The sequence below is a fragment of the Halyomorpha halys genome, unplaced genomic scaffold (assembly GCF_000696795.3).
Source record: "Halyomorpha halys isolate HHAL.00 unplaced genomic scaffold, Hhal_1.1 Scaffold15.1, whole genome shotgun sequence".
NCBI lineage: Eukaryota > Metazoa > Arthropoda > Insecta > Hemiptera > Pentatomidae > Halyomorpha > Halyomorpha halys.
The window spans coordinates 505,286-527,313 of NW_027108914.1; the positions used below are offsets into that span (position 1 = coordinate 505,286).

Here is a 22,028-nt window from a genome sequence, read left to right on the forward strand (position 1 = left end):
CTCTAATTTAACTGTTTACGAAAAGGATATAAGTAAATTACAATACTCACTGGGGGAGATGAATGGACAATTTTATTAAGGTTTTTTTTTATACCCTTTGGAACCTCGTCATCACTTGAATAGATTGGTCTTTAGAAACCGTTCATCTTTGAATTGATTCAATTCGATTAAAAAGAATAGATTCAAATACAAAGGGTTGTAATTAATGTTAAGTAGATATTTATTCTTATTCGTTTTTTAAATTTAAATGATCTAATGGAACTGAGGAGATAAAATCTCTGTTTATGGGCCATGACTTGAAAGTCATTATTTAAAAATCAATTAAAATTGATAAAATCAATAGTTTTTACTATAAAATTATTAATTAATTATGCATATTTTTCAACGAACTCGTCTTTTTATTACTCACTACCGGATTTAGATAAGCTTTGTCTTCATATAAAAAAAAATCTACATATAAAAAGAAAAATTGTTAAAATCTTGATTCTTCGGTTAATCAAATTTTGAAGAAAGTTTCAAAGATTGTGAAGTCGCATCTAGATGGTTCCCAGACGATACCTTCGCTTACGCGCGTACAAACGTATTTTTCTTAATACAATAATAGACCAAAAATATTTGTCCCATTTGGCTCAAATATTGGAAAACATTTTTTGGGATTAGTATAAATTAAAATGAATTCCCTCAAGATGTGCATGCCGAAAAATATTTTTCTTGCCACTCATAAATTTCAAAACGGATCCTTCAGTATATTTTATTTTCAAATGATAATTTATTTTGGTCCAGCTTTCTTAAAATACGTCCCATACAGGAAAAGGGTTCCCTTCCAAATCAATTACTTTATTCCCATACTTTTCGACATTGGATTGGATGCGAATGCGGCACTGAAAAAAAAAAATAAAAACATTTTAATACTCAAGAAAGCTATGTACGAAGACTAATGCACTTGGTTGACGTTTTACAAAATATTTTGAATTCTTGATCAAAACTAAATATAATACTTGAGGTAATGTATTATTTTACTAAAATATGAATCTGAGAAAATTGGAATTTATTGTTGATTCATTCCCATTTTATACTGAAAAACTCAATTTAAAACTTGTGATCCTAGATTCCAATCATATAATCCCAGATCACCAGTTTGAATTCCGAACATCCCACTCCACTATCCAGCAATGTCATCGTGTGGTGGGCGTTGTCTCGTCTTCTTTGGAGCGCGGAATGTACTGCTCGGGAGTCTTTTTCGATATAGAGCAGGCTTTTGATCGAGTCTGGCACCCGGGACTGCTTTACAAACCCCGTAAATTCTTACCTCCTACATATTTTCTCATCATCTGTTCCTTTCTTACTAATAGATTATTCCAAGTAAACCACAATGGTTCCTATTCATCCCTCTATTTTCAATCCGCTGGTGTTCCTCAAGGTAGTATTCTCGGTCCCATCCTCTACACCATCTAATGTGTGCTCACAGTTAGTAATAACCCTTTGATTGCATCCCAAACTCTCCAGTCCCATATCACAATCCTCGAACAATGGTGTCGAAATTGGAGGATAAAGATAAATCACATTTACTCTTCGTCGTAAACCTGCTGACTGCCCTACAGTATACTTTAATAATGTGGCTCTTACCCCTGTAGAACAGATTCGTTATCTTGGACTTCATCTTGACAAACGACTAACCTGGAATCCTCACACAAAACTAAAAAGACAGGAAACTGCACGCAGATTCCGACTACTACAGCACTTACTAGACAAACGGTCTAAACTTCCAACTCATTACAAAAGACTGATCTACATGACAATAATAAGGCCCATCTGGATATACGGAGTTGAGCTTTGGGGCTCCACTAAACCTTCGAATTCCTCTCGTATCCAATCTTTACAATCCAAAATCCTTCGTAAACTCCTCAATGCTCCTTATTTTGTTACAAATAAAACCATCCATAAAGACCTAAATGTTCCTTATGTAACCGACCTAGCCCGAATCCGATATTATTCCTTCCATAACAAACTCCCTAACCACCCAAACCCACTCGTTTCTAACCTTGCTTCCTCTTCCATTCCTGGCAATCCTCCAAGGCGCCTGAAAAGAAGATGGCCTCGTGACCTTATATTGTAAACTGTTTTAGAGTTCTACTACTGGGTAGTTTCTCTACATCCTGTATCATATCATATGTCATTATGATCAAATTTACTGTTTGTATTTTTTTATACAGTTGTAAATATCAATAAATAAATAAAATAAAAAAAAACTAAAAAAAAACTTGTGAAAACTACTGCAATTTAAGGTTTGGAAGATTTATGCAAGATGTAATGTAGAAAATATTTAAAATATTTTTCAAAGTAAAAATGTATACTTATAAGCTTATGTTTAGATTCACATTAGTGCGATAACAAATAACTAAAAGATGATAAGATATGATAAAAAGCGTTATATACATAACGGAGATGACATGATCTGCTCCAAAAACATCTCCATCGAATTGGAATCGTAGATTCACCGAAACATCCTCCAGGCAACATGGGAGACATGGATGGAAATCATCTTTTGACGTGTATCGGTCTGGAAGATAATCAACAGGCTGCGGACCAACTAAGGGCAAAAGTAAACTTTGTATTGGGCTGTACAAAGTATTGGGCTGCGAGAGGGGAAATGGTGGTAGACTGTTAAGTCTACTTCCTGTGGCGTAGGAAAAAAACAAGATAAAAAAATACGTGGAATTAAAACGTCAACTCTCAGTGAAGTCCGGGAATTTTTGCTTTTCCACCTCCCGTGGAAACTTTTCAAGTCATACATTTAACCTTCACTTATAACGAGTATTTGTTAATGTACGACAGGTCACAATCTCTCAAAAAGATTGTAACACCAAAAATAATTAGAAGAGAAACCTATCTTTACCACTTTGCCACAAAATCCCATGACACGAGGTAGGCTTGAGCTACTTTTAAATCATTCACTAATAGCGAATAACTAAGTATTTGGAACAAAAATGTACTTACATTGCGCAACATAGTGAAATTGGCTAAAAATGAGTTAATAATGACAGGGACGATACTCACCGTGGACTGAGAGAATTTTTTCTTTCGATAAAAATTAAAACATTAAATTGAAGAACTATTGCACAAATAACTAAACGATTCTACACAATGGATTCAGATTCAAATGGGATAAGAACAAAAATAAGACGAAGTGATAAAAATTTGAAGCCGGTATTCAAACTGGAAAGAGTACGAGAAAGAATAAGGAAAAGAAAGACAGGAGCAAATTTAATATGTTATGTTTCAATATTAGTTTTTCCAATCGTTTCCATGCAAGCTGGAGAAGTCATCACTCAAAAGAGTGAGTGCACTAAGAAAAAATGTGATATGAAAGTGCAAATAAGAGTTATATAGCGATTTATTTAAATAAGTAATAATACTTATTTACTATTCTTTACTATTACTTATTCTATACCTCTACAATTCATAAATTCATGGTGCTCATGAATTATTCATTATTATTATTTTATAAATGGAAAAATAAATTATATTTAAAAAAATTACATCTGTACCGCCACAGTTCATGAACGTTTAGGAGTGCAGTATACTTTAGTAAGGAAGCACTGTTAAAAGACCAACGGTTGTGGAAAAAGGTGATTGTGTTAGAATAACGCTCCACTGCCACATTTCCCCCAATTTAGGTTACACACTTAATGAGTTAGGGTATTACAATAAGTATACTATAGATACATTGTTTAGGTTGCTTAATTTATTTATGCCGTTAATATTCCCTCCCAAAAATTAAGTAGAAATACTAATCATTTTTCTTATAAAATTTGGTTAAATAGACTCTGAGAGTTTTATTTTGTAGGATGATATATGTGCCAGAGGTCTATGGTTTAGAATTAATTAAAATTAAATTAAATTTAAAAAAAGGTTTAGTTTAAATTTCAAAACTAATGTGTGCCCCAGCACATTATAAAATTCGAAGAACGCCCACTATAATAAAAATACAAGTCAAAAACTCCTTAAAATGTAGGCCACTACAGAAGAAGGAAACAGTGCAGGACCAGAATATATATTCATGCTAAAAACCATAAATGAAATTCATAAATAGGGGTTATGAAAAAAAAATATTTTGTAGGTTCAGTTGATCGTTTTCGATTAAATTATTTAATTACTAAGTATCTCAGATGGTTAGGACTAGGTCTATCGTTCTGAGAAGTGCGTGCGGTTCGAAGGTTCGAATCCAGCCTGGGCCCTGTTTCATAATGAAAGCTAATAGTATTAGTTGATAGTACAAGTGTAGAAACTAGTGTGGTAATAATACTAATACTTATTTTTTTCAAGATAAGGATGACTATTAGGGATATTACAGGAATTAAAAAGTACTAAAGTGCTAGTAACTATTGTACAAGTTTGTGTAATTAAATTAAGATAAATCTACAAGACTAATAATATTAGTTGGTACTTCATTATGAAACAGGGCCCTGGTGGCGTTGACTTGTTCATTAAGTGGCAGTCCCAATGAAAAACTTGACCCACCATCATGATTAGAATAGGTTGGTCAGCTGTAGATAACGAGGCAAACATCACCTTCGCTGTGGATTCCCTTAAAAAAAAAAAAAAGTGTTACGCGGAAATTTTTTTTTCTTATAAAATACTTATGTAGTGATTAACTGACAGATCTTTAAATTATGCACCCCGATAGAATTATTTTGAGTCTATTTTCATTTAAACTAAAATTATGTTTTAAACGAAAAAGTTGGGACACATTGAGGACATACCTTACGAAACTCTCCTGATTCTGATAGAATCCGTGATTACGTACGGTCAACCTTTTGGTCCAGTAGTTGGTTTCACCACTCCATCGGGAAAATCGACCTTGTTCCCTTAAAGAGCCTGAATGGGCAGGGAAACCCGCTGATGTAATTGTGATGTGTCCAACAACGTCAATAAGTTACAAACCGGCGCCTTGGTCATGTCTTCTCGTAATGTAACATGAAGGAATTTTTTATTTTGAAATGTGCGTTCATGATGCTTCTCCAAATAGTCTAAGAGCCTCGAAGAAGAAAAAACCAGTTATTTGACGCCAATTTCAGATTATATTAATGAAACATGTATAATTAATAGTAAAAATTGAAGAATCTGAATTGATGAGCCAAGTAAGGGGGGATAAAAACTGGCAACAGTCGCAAAACTTTAAAACAAATTAATTTTTTATTCGCAACTCCATATCTTTAATACTACCTTAACACTGAACACGAAATAGAACATAATTTAAAGAAGAGTAAATTTGCTAAAATATGGGCCCTAAAAGAGCTATTTACGTTCAATAGGTCCTGATATATACTTTTTTATAAAGAAACATTTCATAAAAAACGCATTTAAGAATCAGTAGTTAGTAAATTTATTTTTGGAAATCTATATCTAAGGAAGCATTTGTGTGTGTGTGTACGAAGTGTATTTTCGTAGTAGTAGTTTTTATTTGAAAACTTAGAAAATTAGATAAACGTCATAACCTACTTTATAGTACATTGAACTAACTTTAGTATGAGTATTAATAAACAACTCTACGTCTAATGCCTGAGATAATGTCTTCTCAAAATAAATTCACTAACTACTGATTATCATCGCTTTGAATTTTTTTTTTTTAAAACAGCTTTATGAAGATTCTAATTTAATGATGTTCTATTAAGTTTTTTTAGTGTTGTTGGTAGTTCTAAAGATATGGAGCTCAAATGAAAAATTAATTTTTTTAACGTTTTGAAACAGACGTAATGTTTTATTCCTCCAAAAACTCATGACAGTCATCAATTTTAACTAGAAATTATGCATAATTTTCATTAAAGTAGTAAAAAATTGGGTAAAATAACCGACTTTTGTTCTACCTGGCTTTAGTATTAAGAAAAAAAGTATAATTTATGAGGCATAAAGTATAATTAGCTTTTATTGTAAATATAACAGTAAACAAAGTAATTGTTAGCTTCAATTTTTCTGGTTTTCGGGGAACAAAAAAAAAGATTAAAAATTCAAATTATGTTATGTCAACAAGTCAAGTTATATAAAAATATTGTTGTTGCTTACTTTCAGTTATGAGGTTTACATATTCGAACAGTATATATATCCATTAAATATACCTTCTTGTACCAAACAAAAGTGTTTTCTTTTGTTTTTTGTTTTTTACAAGATAGTGTATCTCCTTTTTGCAGAAAATTCTCTATTTCTGATCTACAAAAATCAGCAAGTCTTAACCAGCTATCAAACCAAAAATAAGAAAACAAATTTTCTTGACACGTTTTGGCAACTTTTTCACAGGAAAGAATGAAAATCAACTCGTAAAAAAAAAACTAATAAAAAATATATTAAAAAACAAAACAATTATAACTAACATCTTGGAAAATTAAGACATAATTCTCAATAATTATATTTATACCAACGAGGTCATTTGTAAGCAAGTTGGACATAGTAAAAGAGGCACGAAAAATTCCTGTATTCGGAAATCTAAGTGGTAGGACTCGGGGAATCCCTTAAGCACAACCAGCCCCTAAGTATGAGAGCAAACTGAAAGAGGCAATCGATATTTTACCAACAACATGCCAAAGAAAAAACCAAGTGGGTCTTTATGTAAAACTTAGTCCGTACCCAACATCCATTCTCACAAAAGTGAGCAGAATTCCAAGAGAACCTGCCCAAGTAAATCAAATAAAACCTGGGTAAATTTTCAATAATCCATATCTTTGATATTAATTGTCCGATTTCAGTGATCTATTTAAGTTTTGAAGGGAATTTCAAGACTATTCAACAGCAACAGCTTACTGAATTATATTTAATTATGCTTAATTTTCATCATGACTTTCTTACAACTAGACAAATCAAGGGTTTCAATAGCTTTAAGCCTTACCAGGTCAACCTTAACGAAATCAATTTTAATATAAATTATAAATAGTCACTAATTTTAGTCCGATTTAGGTGAATTTAGTTTTTTATGGAAGAGAATTCTATTATTTTTCAAAAGAGTGACGATAATTTTCCAAAATATATATATTTTTCGAGTTATTCGAAAAACTATTTTTTTTTTAGGTAGTTATTAGTAATGAATTTTTATTAACTACCAGCCCTTATTGAATTCTAGACTTATTGCACATCAGTGGCAAGACAGTGGTAATCATTAATAATCAACTGAGCCGACATGGTCGTTTTTGAGATACACTGATCAATAGGAGTGTGAGTGAGATCTATTATTACGGAGAAAAGTGCACAGGCGTTTTTATCATTACGTATTTAATTTGAAAATAAATATTATTTAAATATTTAAATTATTCAAGGTTTATTATTTAGATATGACTCAGAAAATTTCTTGATCCCGTACCATAGTCAGTATAGTGTAAAAAAACTAAACAAGAAATTAGAATAGTTGAATAGGATAACGAACAAAAAGAAAAAACAAACTGTATAACAAGAAAATAACGAACTGCAGAACGTAAATATAGGTTTATACTAAATCAAGCTTTTATACATAAATATATAGAATAAACATTAGGAGAAACAGTTTACCTCAACCCAAAAACTGGAGCCCAGGCCGCTTTAGGACATTCTGTTATAAATTTTATAATTATTAATTCTATTATCCACACTACTTTTATTTGATTTATTATTATTATCAATTTATTTTTTCTCTCTTCTTTTTTTCAAATTAACTTGTTTTTTTTTTACCCATTACAGGGCCATTGTTTGTTTTGTTAGGTCTACGAATGTCGTTATTTTTGTTATTAATTTTACTTTTCTTTTTTATTAAGAAGCATTATTTTAGGGGGCCGTCCGTAGCTCAGGTGATTAGGTTCAGTCTTACCAATCTGAGATCTGCTGGCGGCGCCACAGTTTTCATTGAGTGGCGGTCCCACAAAATGAAAAATGTGACCCTTATAGGCCTCCAATGTGAGTCTTGGCCGAAAGAAAAACAAATATTATTTTTTAAAAAATGATAACGTTGTATATAGTCAGGGGTACGAGACTATACCACCCCCATAATCAATTGTTAAAAAAAAAAAAAAAAAAAAAAAAAAAAAAAAAAAAAAAAAAAAAAATAGGATGTAACGATTATGTCAACTAAGTAAGACCCACATTTTATTAAGTAAATAAATGCAATTTTAGTTATTATATTTTTTGTCTAATATAAATGAAGGGTTTGCTGCAAAAAGGAGGTAACCACATTCTATTGCTGTTGGGAGTTATCAACACTATCTTGAGCTAAAAAAACCATTTTGTTTGGTTCAAGAAGGAGTATATACTGTTCGAATATGTAAACCTCATAGTTGAAAGTAAGCAACAACAATATAAATTGAAATTGGATTTTTTAAACATTTTTTTTTTTCGTTTCTCGAAAACTGGAAAAATTGGTGCTACTCCTTTTTTGCAGCAAACCCTTCAATTCGATTTATTATAATCGTTTTCAAAATCCTATAATTTCATTGCATCTGTTATCTTCTTATCGTACGGATATTTTCTTATTATATAATTCATTTTTATTCTTGATTTGTAATCTTATTCATAATGGTTGTTATCTTGTTTTTTATATAGGCCTGATAGAAGGCCCACAAGGGATCAAAATGGTGGCGCAAATGAAACATAACTTTTTCTTGTAAATTGTGTCCTCTTTACCGCTACCCGACTAACTTTTCCTTATATTAAATTTACTCTCAACAACATACCACATTTATACTTCTATATTTTTCAGGCCCTGCGTTGTATGACTGGGTTAGTAATTCTATCTTGCCGTTTGGCGAATTTCATCTTCGTAAAAACTACGTGATACTCGCATATATTTTAATATTTTATTTTATGTAATATATAAAAGTAAAAGACGATCAATATTGATTAATCAAAGGCAAGACAGAAAGTGAAAGAAGTACGTGTAGTACGCCGTTATAGGCCCACCGGAGCCACCGTGAAAAAATGCCCAATCACTTCACGTTAGACACGATCCATTCACAGCTCTGATTCAGTGAGCCTTGTTTTGGCGGGGCATATCTCATTGCCGTCGTCAATTCGAGAGGTCTTTGTACCTCCCTAAGGCCATTTCTAAGTCGAATATTACAACTGCGAGCAACTACTTTGAAATTGTTGATAGTTTCTCAAATCAAATTAGAAGAAAATCTAAAAGTAGAGATTATAATAATAATTAATGGCCTTACGAACCCGAAGGTTATGCCGATACCACCAATCGCTCTCAACATACATCTTTCCAGTGATGCCCCCCCAAACCCAGTTCTAATAAATCCTCCCATCTACGTTACGGTCTACCCCTCGGACGTTTGCCCGTCGGTTTTAGCATTTATTAACACTTTAGGGATCCACTCGTTACTAAGCCCTACAACCTTTTAATATAACTTGAATTATATTTACTGGGTGTAGTTTAATTTCGATGCCGATACCACCAAACACTCTCTGTATACATCCTTCCAGTGATGCCCCTCCAAACCCAATTCCACTAAATCTGTTTTAACGCAATCCTCCCATCTACGTTTCGGTCTACCCCCCGGTTAGATAACTTGAATTATATTTACCGGGTGTAGGTCCCTTAATTCAGCGTTGTGTACCCTTCTAAAGGCTCTTGTTAATTCATCCTTTTTCGGTTCGAGTATTTTACGTAATACTTTATTTTCGAAAACCTTAAGGCGCTGTTCATCACTTAGTGTCCAAGTCTTGCATCCATAAAGAACATTGGGAAGAATAATAGTTTCGAAAATTCTAATTTATAAGTTTTTGGATACAAGGCGCGAGCAAAGCAGTTTCGAAGTTGAAAAACAACAAGCATTTCCCTCCTTCAACCTAACTCAAATTACTCATCTACAAAGTAATACTACGACCATCACTCCTACACGGCGCAACACTACTACACTATCTTTACCCAACAGCACTGAAATCACTACAACAATACCAAAACAGCACACTACAGAAGATATGTCGAGGGACATCTCTGGAAAGACGTAACATGACACACATTCATAACGAACTACAGTTAGAAACTGTACAACACATCACACAGAGAAACATTAAATTCTTCGACAATCTCCCTGCTTCCTTCAATCCAATATTCCAGTCTATCACTCCATCCCCCCTTCCTGTGAGGTGGCATGGCAGGAAAGGTTCCAAAAACCCTATTAACATCACCTCATAACTCCATCTTCTGATGCACTTCCACCCCCTCCCTCACACTTCTTTTCGAGTTCTGACTGTTTTCATTATTATTTCACCATTATCTATCGTCTTTCTTAATTAATGCTTTTATTTTTATCTTATATGCGATACAACACGAGGAGGCCCCTCACCTCCGGACCTAAAATAGCTCCTTTTTAGAATGGATAGCTCATATGTGACATTAAACATAACAGCTAACCTTAAAATACCAAAGGTTGTAAAAGGTAAGGCACAACACGAATTACTTTTCTTTTTCACAGTAATCCACAACTAATTCACTTTTTATTTCTGTTTTAGAGGATTCGGAAAAAAAAAATCCTTCAACCTCGCTTTTCTTTCCTCATCAATTTTGTTTTTTTCTAGTTACATTAGAACCTAAATAATTAAACCTATCTACCAGTTCAAATGTGTTTCCTCCCATGTCTACATCAACAAAATTGCTCGCGTTTCTACTGCTAACTATATATTTTGTTTAATCCGTATTTATTTCAAGTTTCTTACTGGAGTTTATTACCGCGGTTTTTAGGTATTTAGTTCGTATCCTTTTCCTACAAGGATACCGAATCATCAGCATACCGAAACACCAGTATTTCAAATTCTTAAACTATTCTGAATAGGTTATTATTAAACCTACCAAATTCTTAACCTATTCGTACCTTGTTAAACATTTCAACGTTCAAAAGAAAATATTGTAGGTATCATAAATTGGCGTTACTTCAGAGTGGTTTTCACCTCTTTATACTGCTGGCAGTGATCATTTACGGATAGATTGATTATTACTTCTAAATTCATAAATATTTTCATTCCTTGATCAATATTTAAAAAATAATGCCACCGATGTATTCCCCACATTAACTCTCATATCTCCAAACACAGGATTATCAAAATTATACAAACTATGAAAATTCATATATTGTATCCTCGTAATTAGTACGGGATAAAAACATGGAAATAAGCGATGCAATGCGAAGGCCCAATTGGTTCACCTAGATAAGCTAACGAGTTAGTCAGCACCTGCGTATTATACAAAAACAAAAACATTATCCCATGGTTCGGGTTAACGGACGATGACAACGAGGTCTTTTATCCGTAAGAAATTTCTCGAGCAAGAACAATGAGCTCCTAGGTTAATCAAGGAGGTCTTGAAGAAAAGCCATTGTAGCCCTTGCAAGGAAGAAGGGTAGTCCACGAGCCATTTGTGTTCTCGTCGTAATAATAATCATTTTTCTATTTGTCTTCAGCATTGTTCACGAGAGTCTCGGAGTATTTCAAGCAGCTGGGTGCTTATGAAACTGATCATATCTAATGATTGTAGATATTGTCGTGGTGTGGGTGCCTTAGAGCAGATCTTTCAAATTAGTCCTTGGTTATGGATGAAAAATCTATTTTAGGGACTATGCTATTGTACAACTCCTAAAAGCACGATTGTGAACACTACCAGCTAGGTCAACTTGTAACAAGCTTTTTTATTGGTCACTGCTTGACCAACTATTAGTGTCATCGGTCCTCGACTAAGGATAGTATGGTCCTGGATCCTCTGATTTAAGATAGTACTCACAGTGAACGAAATGCAGTAAAATTATTTTTTTAAATTCAAATCCTCCTCGACCATTTTTTACTCAATAATTATTTATCTTTATTATATTATAGATTAAAACCAAAGTGACCACGTCATTTAAAAAAAATATATATACGATTATTATTATCCATAATAATATTATTAATTATTACTATCCAAATAATAAATAATTGTTATTGAATAATATTATCAATATTTAACAAATAATTTCTATCATTAATATTAATTAATCAATCGACTAATAATTCCAAAGACCCGGGTTCGAATCGGATTGTGGCAGATAATTATTATCTGTTACCCGTGGCTGTTGAGTCAGCTTTGTGGGTTCCGGAGTCCTCAGGGATCCGCCCGACCCTATGAAGTGGGTAAAAATTGATGGTCGAGGAGGATTCTGACCAAATGACGCCTTTGCACAACCGTTGGCCTAGTAACAATAATTCCTTACAATTACAGCAAACCTGACCCCTCACGGTTGTAGCGGTACAAATTTTTTTTTTTTTAAGATTATTGATTGACCGTGTGTATAGATGAATGGAATATGGTCCGAGTGCGGTAAAAAAAAACTCAAATAGTAGATAATTATACTATTTTATTGAGCCAACGATTCGCCCCACGTTGCAGGGCTTCGTCAGGGCTAAAAAAAAAATACAATCACTACAGTTAAAAAAAGGAAAAAAGAAAAAACATAAGTGTAAAATAAAAGGGGTATAACATGTAAAAACGTAAGATATAATAAGAAAAATTAAAGGTTATAAATAGTAAATGAAAAGGGTAATAGTAACAGATAGATAAGAGAAGAAATATTAAAGAAAGTACAAATAGAGAGATGAAAAAAGAAAAAAAAATACAAATCAAATGATGAGACAGAATGCATACTTGTTTTGACGGCAGGCAAAAACAAAGTGACCGTTGGTATTGGGAGGAGTGGGGACGGCAGTTATGCACCGCACCCGGACCATATTCCATTCATTTATTTTTTTTTATAAAGAATATGTCAAGTTTCAGAGTTGAGCTTAGAGGCTCAGCTAAAATCATCGAATCCCCTCGTATCTAATTCATACAATCCCAAATATCAATCCTCCTTACTTTTTCACGAGTAAAATCATCCATGACGTCAAAGTTTCATATGCCAATTTGGGAAGGAACAGATATCAATCCATTGATGGCTACCCAAACCCACTTGTTTCTAACCTTACTTCCTCTTCAACCCTTGATAATCCGCCTAGTTGTCTGAAAAGGGCGTGACCTCGAGACCCTACTCTGGAAAAATAATTGTAGTTCTACCGATGAGTAAATTCTCCACCATTTGCTATCAAACTCATATTATATTTACTAAATGTATTTCTTGTATTATTATTTATTTTTTAATAGGGTTGTGAGTTTGAATAAATAAATCAAAATTCTACTGTAAATATTTATGTTTGTTCTTTTCATCTTGTAAATGTAGTAAGAATGCAATCCAGTTCGAATTATTTGCTATTGCATAGAAATTTGAGATATATAAGTACTTTAGCAGTTATTAGGTCTATTCATGATTGTATAGGACGATAGAGGTTCGCTTCTAGCATACTTCAATCGTGAAGACATGTTTACAACCTAATCCTCTCCCTTCCACAGCCTGGATGGGCGTCGTGTACTTTCTCCCAAGAGGAAGTACAGCACAATCAATTTAATTCCTAAATATAATCAGAAGTGTTATGGCATTGTTGCCAATTACCTAGAAGCAACTGTTAGATAAACAACACAATAGACTTACGTCTATTGTTTCCCGTAACTGTCCAGCAGATGGCACTGCAGCCTGCATCTCTTTGACCTTTTAATCAACGAACACCGCCATTAAATGTCTTTATTGACTCATTATGGTTAATTACTGTTGTTCACATCTATTTACATCCTGATGATATGGCGACTTTCAAAAGAAAGCTAGGAGTTATTTTTGGTTCTATTGAGCAACGTAATAAAAAATCATGTGCCATTTAAGCCAATTATTTTGAAGTTAAAAGGAGGGATTGACTCTTGTAAATTTGAATTATTTTATTAACATAATAACACCAAAAGTGCCTGTCGTAGTTTTATTGTTAAAGCCATTTCATGGATATAATAACTTATTAAATAATTTTCTGTAGTCTTCATTCAGAAATAGTAATTTTTTTTTGTTAGGAAGTTTGTCATAGGCTTAGTTTAAACTTAGCTTGACTCAATTTACAAATTTATTTTTCTCAATTTTTATTATTGTTAATTTTTGTTCATGAAATAATTAGTGTCTTGAAATAAATACGAATACAACGAAGCACATGGTTAGTAGCATAAAAAGTTACGATTTAGGCAGATTTACATTTTAAAAAAACGTTACAAAAAATAATGGTGTAAATATTTACAATCTACAATAACTAGAAAAAATTAAAATTCAAGAACAGACAAAGGAGGACAATTTTTGAATTATAATTTTTAAAAATAGTTAGTTCACGTCTGCTTTCCGGAAACTTTTCAGATTGAACTGACGAAACTATAATCTTGGTAAAGTTCTTAACATGATCACTTATTAAAAAAAAAAAACGAAATTCTTAATCGTTTGTATACTAAGAAATTACTTAGAGTAAAGAAGTAATGATTAAAAATATAGGTAAGGGAAAAATACTTTATTCGTCAATGCTGCCTAAATAAATCGAGTTGCAAAAACATATATTATACTTATCAATCCATGATTAGATAAATAAACACTTTAATTACCAAAGACACTCAAATTTATTTTTCTGCTTTCTTTTTTCAAACAATAATTAACTGTAACCTAAATACAATATATTTCAAATATATTTTTATCGATAATTTTATTTCATTTCTTCCTCTTTCTCCCAAGCAAAGCTATATTACATTTTCCTTATTCTTTCTTTCCATTTTTTGTTTTTATCTCAACCCAATCTACGCTATTCTCTCTATTCTACTTTCTCATACCTCCCTTATTCAGTGATTCGCAACACACGTTCAATCCATTACACAAATGAAAATTGAAAGAAACTATCAATAAATAGAAATATATAAATACATAAAAAAATAAAAAAGCCACAGCAGAAGAACAATTGAAAAAAAAAGTTCAAAAAACTAATAAATAAAATTTAAAAACATATAAATCCTCATACAAGACTGTAAAGACAGGAAACTGCTCGTCGATTCCGCCTATTTCAACATTTACTAGACAAACGGTCTAAATTTCCAATCCAAACCTTACAGTCAAAATCCTCAATGCTCCTTACTTTGTCACAAATCAAGTCATCAATCGAGACCTCAATGTTCCATATATTGTCGATTTGGCCAGAACCAGATACCAATCCTTTCATGATAAACTTCCCAACCACCTAAATCCAATTGTTTCTATCCTGGCTTCTCCTTCATTATCTAATAATCATTCTCGGTGTCTGAAAAGAAGATGGTTCTTTTCGATCCTCGAGATCTCCTCTTGAAATGTTATTGGAGTTCTACTAATGGTCAGATTCTCCACATGTCTGTATCATGTCATTTCTATATATCTATACAGTTATAAATAACAATAAATAAATTATTTAAAAAAAAACATACAAATAAGTTGAATGAATAAGCTGAAAAAAAATGACTAAAGAAAATTAGTGTTAACAGAACAAATCCCTAAAAACTTAAACGCCAATAAAACAACTGTAAAAGTTGGAGGGTCGATTAAAACACTGGTGGAAGCTTAGTTTATTAAGATTAATGTGAATTTGGATTTTGACGCTAGGCAATAATGTGGAGATAGCGATGTGTGTGGTGCAAGCATTTGCAACCTAGGAATTGCAGCGGCGCCGGTTCGGATAGACGAAAGGTAGACTTCTATTTCGGTGGCGGTCCCACATAATGAAAACTTGACCATGGTTAGAATAGGGTCGTACCCTATAGATAATCCCCCGTATGTCCGAAATGACCAGAAAGAGCGTCATAAAAATAAAATATAGCGATTGGTGGTTTCAGCATTGAACCATAGGCTAAGCCGTTTTAAATTATTAATATGAATGAAAATTATAAATACCATTGTTAAATTTATTTACAAAAATAATTTAAAATTTTGTTTAACAATTTTAATTTGACAAAAAAAAACAAGGTACATACGATATTTTATACAATTTTTAGATCCTCGTATTACATGTGAGTCCAAATAAGTTGAAGGAAACTGAATACTCCATTTCTTTTTCCGTATTTGGACTTAAAAGTTTTGAGGCGAGAGAAGTAAAGTTATTGAACTTGACAGCTTCGAAGTAAAGCGACGGCCTCCAGGTGTGTACTTCGTACGGTGTTCGGAAAATATTTCTCTTCCTGGGACTACTGTATATTCAGCTTAATGTCAGCGTGATCTAAAATATGTTTTGGTATACCTATTTTAGAGTTTTATCATTTCAAATTACAGTATACAAATTTTATCTGACACTTCTGGAACGACCTCAATATATATAACAAATCTATGGTACATGACAGTATTGAGCACTGGATAAGTTCATCCTTAAAATTAACAAATCACGAAATGTTTATGACGAAAAAAAGTATTCAGAGTTTCCAATGATTGATACTACTTAAATCTAACTTAGAAATCACAAGCAATAAGAAACTATAAACATATGAGAACTTTTATGTAATAATACGTAAGTACACTACAATTTTTTTATTTTCTCTTACAGCAATCACTGTGAGGTATCTAACGCACCGCTTTATTGGAGAATACAGTTCTAGAGCAGGTGAGGTAAATTTTATCTTATTCCTTCTATTTAGTTTGTAAGTTTATCACCTTATTTACGAAGAATATAGTTGAATATTTCTTAATAATTAGATGAATATGTATTTGCATAACATTTATGGAGAGCTAGAATTTTATTAGTATCCACCAGAATAATAAACTTTAATAATATTATGTTGAAACAACAACAATAAAACGATGTTTTACTGCAAAATATCACATCAATTTTAAATTCAAATAATATAAGTTTTAGTTTTTGATGACTTCAGGAATATACAGTTTTTAATAATTGTATTTATGTACTATAAAAAATAAGGAGACAGACTAGTTATGATCGTTCTTAATTTTATTTTTTAGTTTATTCCTGGATGTAGTAACTGCAATCATATATTTAGTGATATATTTGCTGTAATTTCGGTCATAACAGATTGCCTTAGAGATATTTCTCTAACTGTAGGTATGTCTCGTGACAAATAGCAAAAAAAAAGTCTAGATAACAGATAAAAATTTACTTTTTATTTGAATAATTTGATAGAGACACTGCTTGAAAACACTGGTATTTTTATTTTGTTCAAAATTTAGGTTGTCTAAATAAAAATGAAAAATAGTTTATTATTCTAGGACCAGGTTCCTTTAGAACAATTATAAAGTAATTTTAATTTTACATCGCATATTGGACAAAAAATAGTATTGCCACGCTTAATTATAACTTATATTAAAATTGTATATAAATAATTTTAGATACAGAGATAAAAATTAACTGACTAAATATATAAAGAACAAATAAAAATGTAGTTACATCTGTACTATTATAATATTGGATTAGATTGGTGAAGTAAAGGGTAATTAAGGGTTTTAAACGAGGAAAGGGTTAGTACATGACGTGTGTTAGAGGGAATGGAGTTCCAGAGATAAGCACCTCGGGTAAAAAATGACTTGTCAAACACAGCAGTTTGGTGAGGTGGAGGGTAGATTTCAGACAAACGGGACCTGGTATTACGGGATTAGAATGAGAATTTGAATTGCAGGTTTTATAGGATATAGGAGGGGCGCTGAGAACTAATTACTTGGAATAGAAAGGAAGCTAGGAAATACTGGCATCGGAAGGATGGATAGAGCCACTTCAGCTCGGCGTAATACTATGCTAAGTCCGTATCTCTGGCGATCCCGAAAATAAATCGTAGAGCGCAATTCGTAAAACGTTTACGTTTAGATTCGAAATTACCTAAAAGTCCACTATATACCAGGCGATATAAACAAAGTGGGTTTAATTATTCAAAGTTTAAGAAAGGCTCAAATCTACCGATAAAGAAGCATCGGGCCAGTTGTATTTTAATGATTTAATTGTTTAGCTTAAAAAACAAATTTTTTCAAAAATAAAATATTTAACATGTAGCCTGCTATAATGATTGCTGCAGTACATGGCAGAGTACGACTACAATTTTTCAATTTCGATTTAGTATAAATAAAATAGTTTAATACCATGTATTAAGGGAAACAAAATTGGAATATATATATAAATTTATTTATCATATTTGATCTATTTAATTTGTTTTAGATGTAGTCTACAAACATACTGCTAACATAGGAGGCGAGAAAACTGAGTTGGAAATACTTGATACCTGTAAGTCATCGGTGAGTGTTTCAATGATTAAATTAAAAGTTTATAACAATTATCGTAACCCGATAAACATTTTAATTTAATAGTACAAGAGCCCAAGAGGAGAAAAAAAGACAGTTATCTCACCCCAATATTTTATTACTCAATTGAAAACTATGTATAATTACTAGTAAAAATTGATTAGTCAGCCAAATATAGGTATTGGGTATAAAAAATGGCGGCTGTTTCAAAGCGATAAAAAAAACTAATTTTCCATTCAGAGCTCTATATCTTAAAAAGTAGCAACAACACAAGAAAACCTAGGAGAACGTTATTTAAAGAAGAGGAAATTTGCTAAAATATGAGCAGAGTTATTTACATTAAATAGTTTTCGAGATATAGCTTTTTAAAAAGCAAAATTTCATAAAAATGTTGTATGGGACATACTGAAAGATCAGTAGTTAATGAATTTATTTTGAAAAATTTATATATTAAAACCATTTGACGTACAGATGTTTATTGGCACTCAAATTAAAGCTAGTTTAATGAGCTATAACGTAGTTTTGATGTTTATCTTCGTAGGAGTAATAGTTTACATGAAATTTGCTAAAATAAATTGATTTATAGTTGTTCGGACAAATTTTCATTTACCAAATTTATATTCATATGTGAATATCATAAAAACTACTACCCCTATGAACATATGTATCATAAACTACTTTATAGTAAGTTAAATTTCTTTTATTTTGAGTGTTGGCAGACATATGTGCGTCTTTTGGATCTAGACATATATTTGTTCAAAAATCCGACACATTATACGAACAACTAGAAATTAATATTTTGTGAGTTTATTTTGTCAAATATCATAAAAACTATATTGAATATTCAATATATGAACATTCAGAAGCTTTTAAACTTTAATTAATAACATAAAATATCCGTGACTACGAGGGGTCCGTACGAGTCAATTTCTGAAAAAGAAGATTTCACGTTTTGACATCATTAATGTCATGAAACTATATATATATGTTAACGCCATAGACTGGTGAGACCTCGTATTTGTTGGCGAGACTAATTCACGTCGAAAAATAAAATTCCATGGTGTCTGGTACCGAATGTGTAATAAACATCTGTAGTGATAAATCATATTATGGCAAATAACAGTGCAGCTATTGAAAAAAACATTATTTTAATGTAATATAGAGTTGGTTAAGAATACATAAAAGTTGGACAGCATTTGTAATTTAAAAACAGTTTTTTGTCCCTGCACTGTGTCGATTTACTTCGATTTTAGATAAACTATAGATAAAAAATATGTTTAAAAAAAAAGCTCCTTTTATGAATTATTTAACAAAATAAATGTTCAAAATGTTTATTTGATAGGAGATTAATTATGTTTATATGATTAATTAATTATGACATCTTATTATACTATACATTGTTGGGTTAGTAAACAAATGATTTTTTTTTATTTATTTATTTAATGTGGTTTACAACTGTACAAATAATACAATAAGTAAATATGTTGTATGTTTCATATACACTTGAAAATCTTGGGAAGGAAGCACCCATTGGTGGTACTTCAAGACTTAATTTAAATTAGAAGAAGGTCCCGTGGCCATCTTCTTTTCAGACGCCTCGGAGGATTATCAGGGATTGTTAAGGATGAGAGATTAAGAATTAATGGGTTGTATACTAATTTCTTGTAGTGAATGGGAAGTTTAGAGAGTTTTTTAAGTAAGTGTTAAACAAATTATTAAATACATATTTTCAACTAGAAAATAAAGCTGAAAAATTTGTATGGTTTTTAAATCAGAAAAATTGCTACTTGCCATGTATGAAAATCTTAAAATCGTTGGTACTTTAATTACTACTTAAACTATTTTATTTTTATAGAATCACCTTAAAATTTATGGATAATAATTTATTTAGAAAAGAATTAATATATCTAAAAAATGTTAGCAACAAAATTAAATTTATCGAGCCACCCTATAACAATAAATTTGGTAAACGTACATTAAACTATATAGTTAAACTATACGTAGAACTAATAAATGAATCAACCACAAAGAGAAGTAAAAAAAGAAATATTTAACAGGGTACATTTTTACTTCTATGATTATTCTACTTATTACTTTATTTTCATTTTAGTAGTTATTAATTACATTATTCATTGTATCACTGGAAATCAATTCATATCGTACTTATCTATTTTAAAAATTTATAGCCTCCACGACGCTCTAGTAGTCAAAATTGTAATATTTACATTTCACTTATGTCTATCATTTTTATGTGTTATTTTTCGGACCATAATGGATGTAATTTTTTAAACGACTAAAATAAAATAAAAAATTTTTAATAAGTGATAAAGAATAATTAGTTGGAATAATTAGGCCTGAAGGATAATTTCGAACTTTATTCCTGTAAGAAGATCCGGATTAATGATAAGGGTTCGGACGATCGATATTGGGGTGAAGCAGTTGCTGATTTCCGCGAAGAAGGTTGTTATTAAGATAATTAGCTGGATTTAGGATCTCGATTCAAAGCTACGCTCTGTAGCTCAAGATGAATTTATTTATAAGCTCTGGCTCACCTTAATGTATTTTAGATTATATTTATTTATTAAATATATATACACAGAGTATCCTAGTATCCACATTCACTCTTCTTATCTTTTGAGAGTATATTTAATTTTCGAACCTTCTTTGGCACAAATAACTTAGATAAATTATAATAATTCAGATAATAATTTTTTATGACGTATTCATAGGCATGGACATAGGCAAGATTTCGCCAAGGGGGAGCAACCCTCACTCCAATACACACACAAACGTTGGGTCAAAGAACGATATGCAATTCCACATTCTAACAAACACCCCCACCATTTTATTTCTACTTCATACAATTCGATCATTACTTTTTAAAATTTGTATTACCTATAATCACAATAAATTATTGTAAATGAAACTTGAAAACGAACATAAATTTAATTTGTACTGAGTCGAAAGGTTTTTTGAGGGTATCTAGTACTGTTGACAATCAAATTTGAGACATTTTTCTTTATTTTTTGTTCCTCGGCAAAGATTGATTTAAAAAAATACTTATTCTCTTGAAAAAGCAAGATGGATAGATAACCATATACAGCAAATATTAAGCTGACTTAAAATAAGTATTCTTGATATAAACATATAAAAATTATAATAATCGTAAATGTAAAATGTTTACTTGTGGTTTTCCATTTATTAGTTACAATGCCTGTAACTATCTTCTTCAATTTAATGAAATTTTACAACTAAAGGATTGTAATACAGACAGTCCCTGCCTTAGTTTGCGTTACTGTTACCCAGATGCATTGCAAAACTTTGTTTCGCAACCTCAACTACTATTTTCCTGGACTTTGTTGAGTGGTTCCGTGTGTTTTTTAAGTTATAGTACTTGATAATGATTGCTTGATGTACTTGCATGAACGATTCAAATGCTTCAAAGAATCTCGCTGATGTTTTCTTTGCACCGCACCGAGCATTACCCATTCTTTAACCTGATCGGCGAACGATCATCCTACCGCCGAAGACCGGACTTCCAACAAAGGTGGCCGTTAATGAGCTCTGGTTGATTGGATTGCCGGAGGCCTCTCGTTACACCCACACTACAATGCCCTTTCTCTAGCAACCTTTCTTCTTGTCTTCCATCGCTTCGCTACCTCTGCCAAATCCTAACGATCCTCTGCTATTATAGATGGTTCTGACAACAACAATGGTCTTCTAAACATTATTATACCCTGGTCTGAACCTAACCGTTCTCTAATTATCTCCAAGATCTTTGTTTTGAATCATCGGAGTTGTATAACCGGTCTATATTTGAACCAGCAAGCGATCTATTGCAGGTGCCTCTTGCGTTATAATTAGGATTATAAGATAGGAGCGCCAGGGTGTAAAAAA

At 31.8% G+C, this 22,028-nt stretch overlaps 1 protein-coding gene across 1 annotated transcript in view; it reads left to right on the forward strand.

The window, feature by feature from the left end:
• LOC106680045 (ras-like protein family member 11B) overlaps positions 1-22,028 on the forward strand; it is a 43,165-nt gene that overhangs the window by 4,828 nt on the left and 16,309 nt on the right. Inside the window, exons 2-3 of the mRNA XM_014419507.2 lie at positions 16,435-16,491; positions 18,049-18,125. Coding sequence (XP_014274993.1) covers positions 16,435-16,491; positions 18,049-18,125 — 134 coding nt within the window. The remainder of the gene's footprint in view (positions 1-16,434; positions 16,492-18,048; positions 18,126-22,028) is intronic.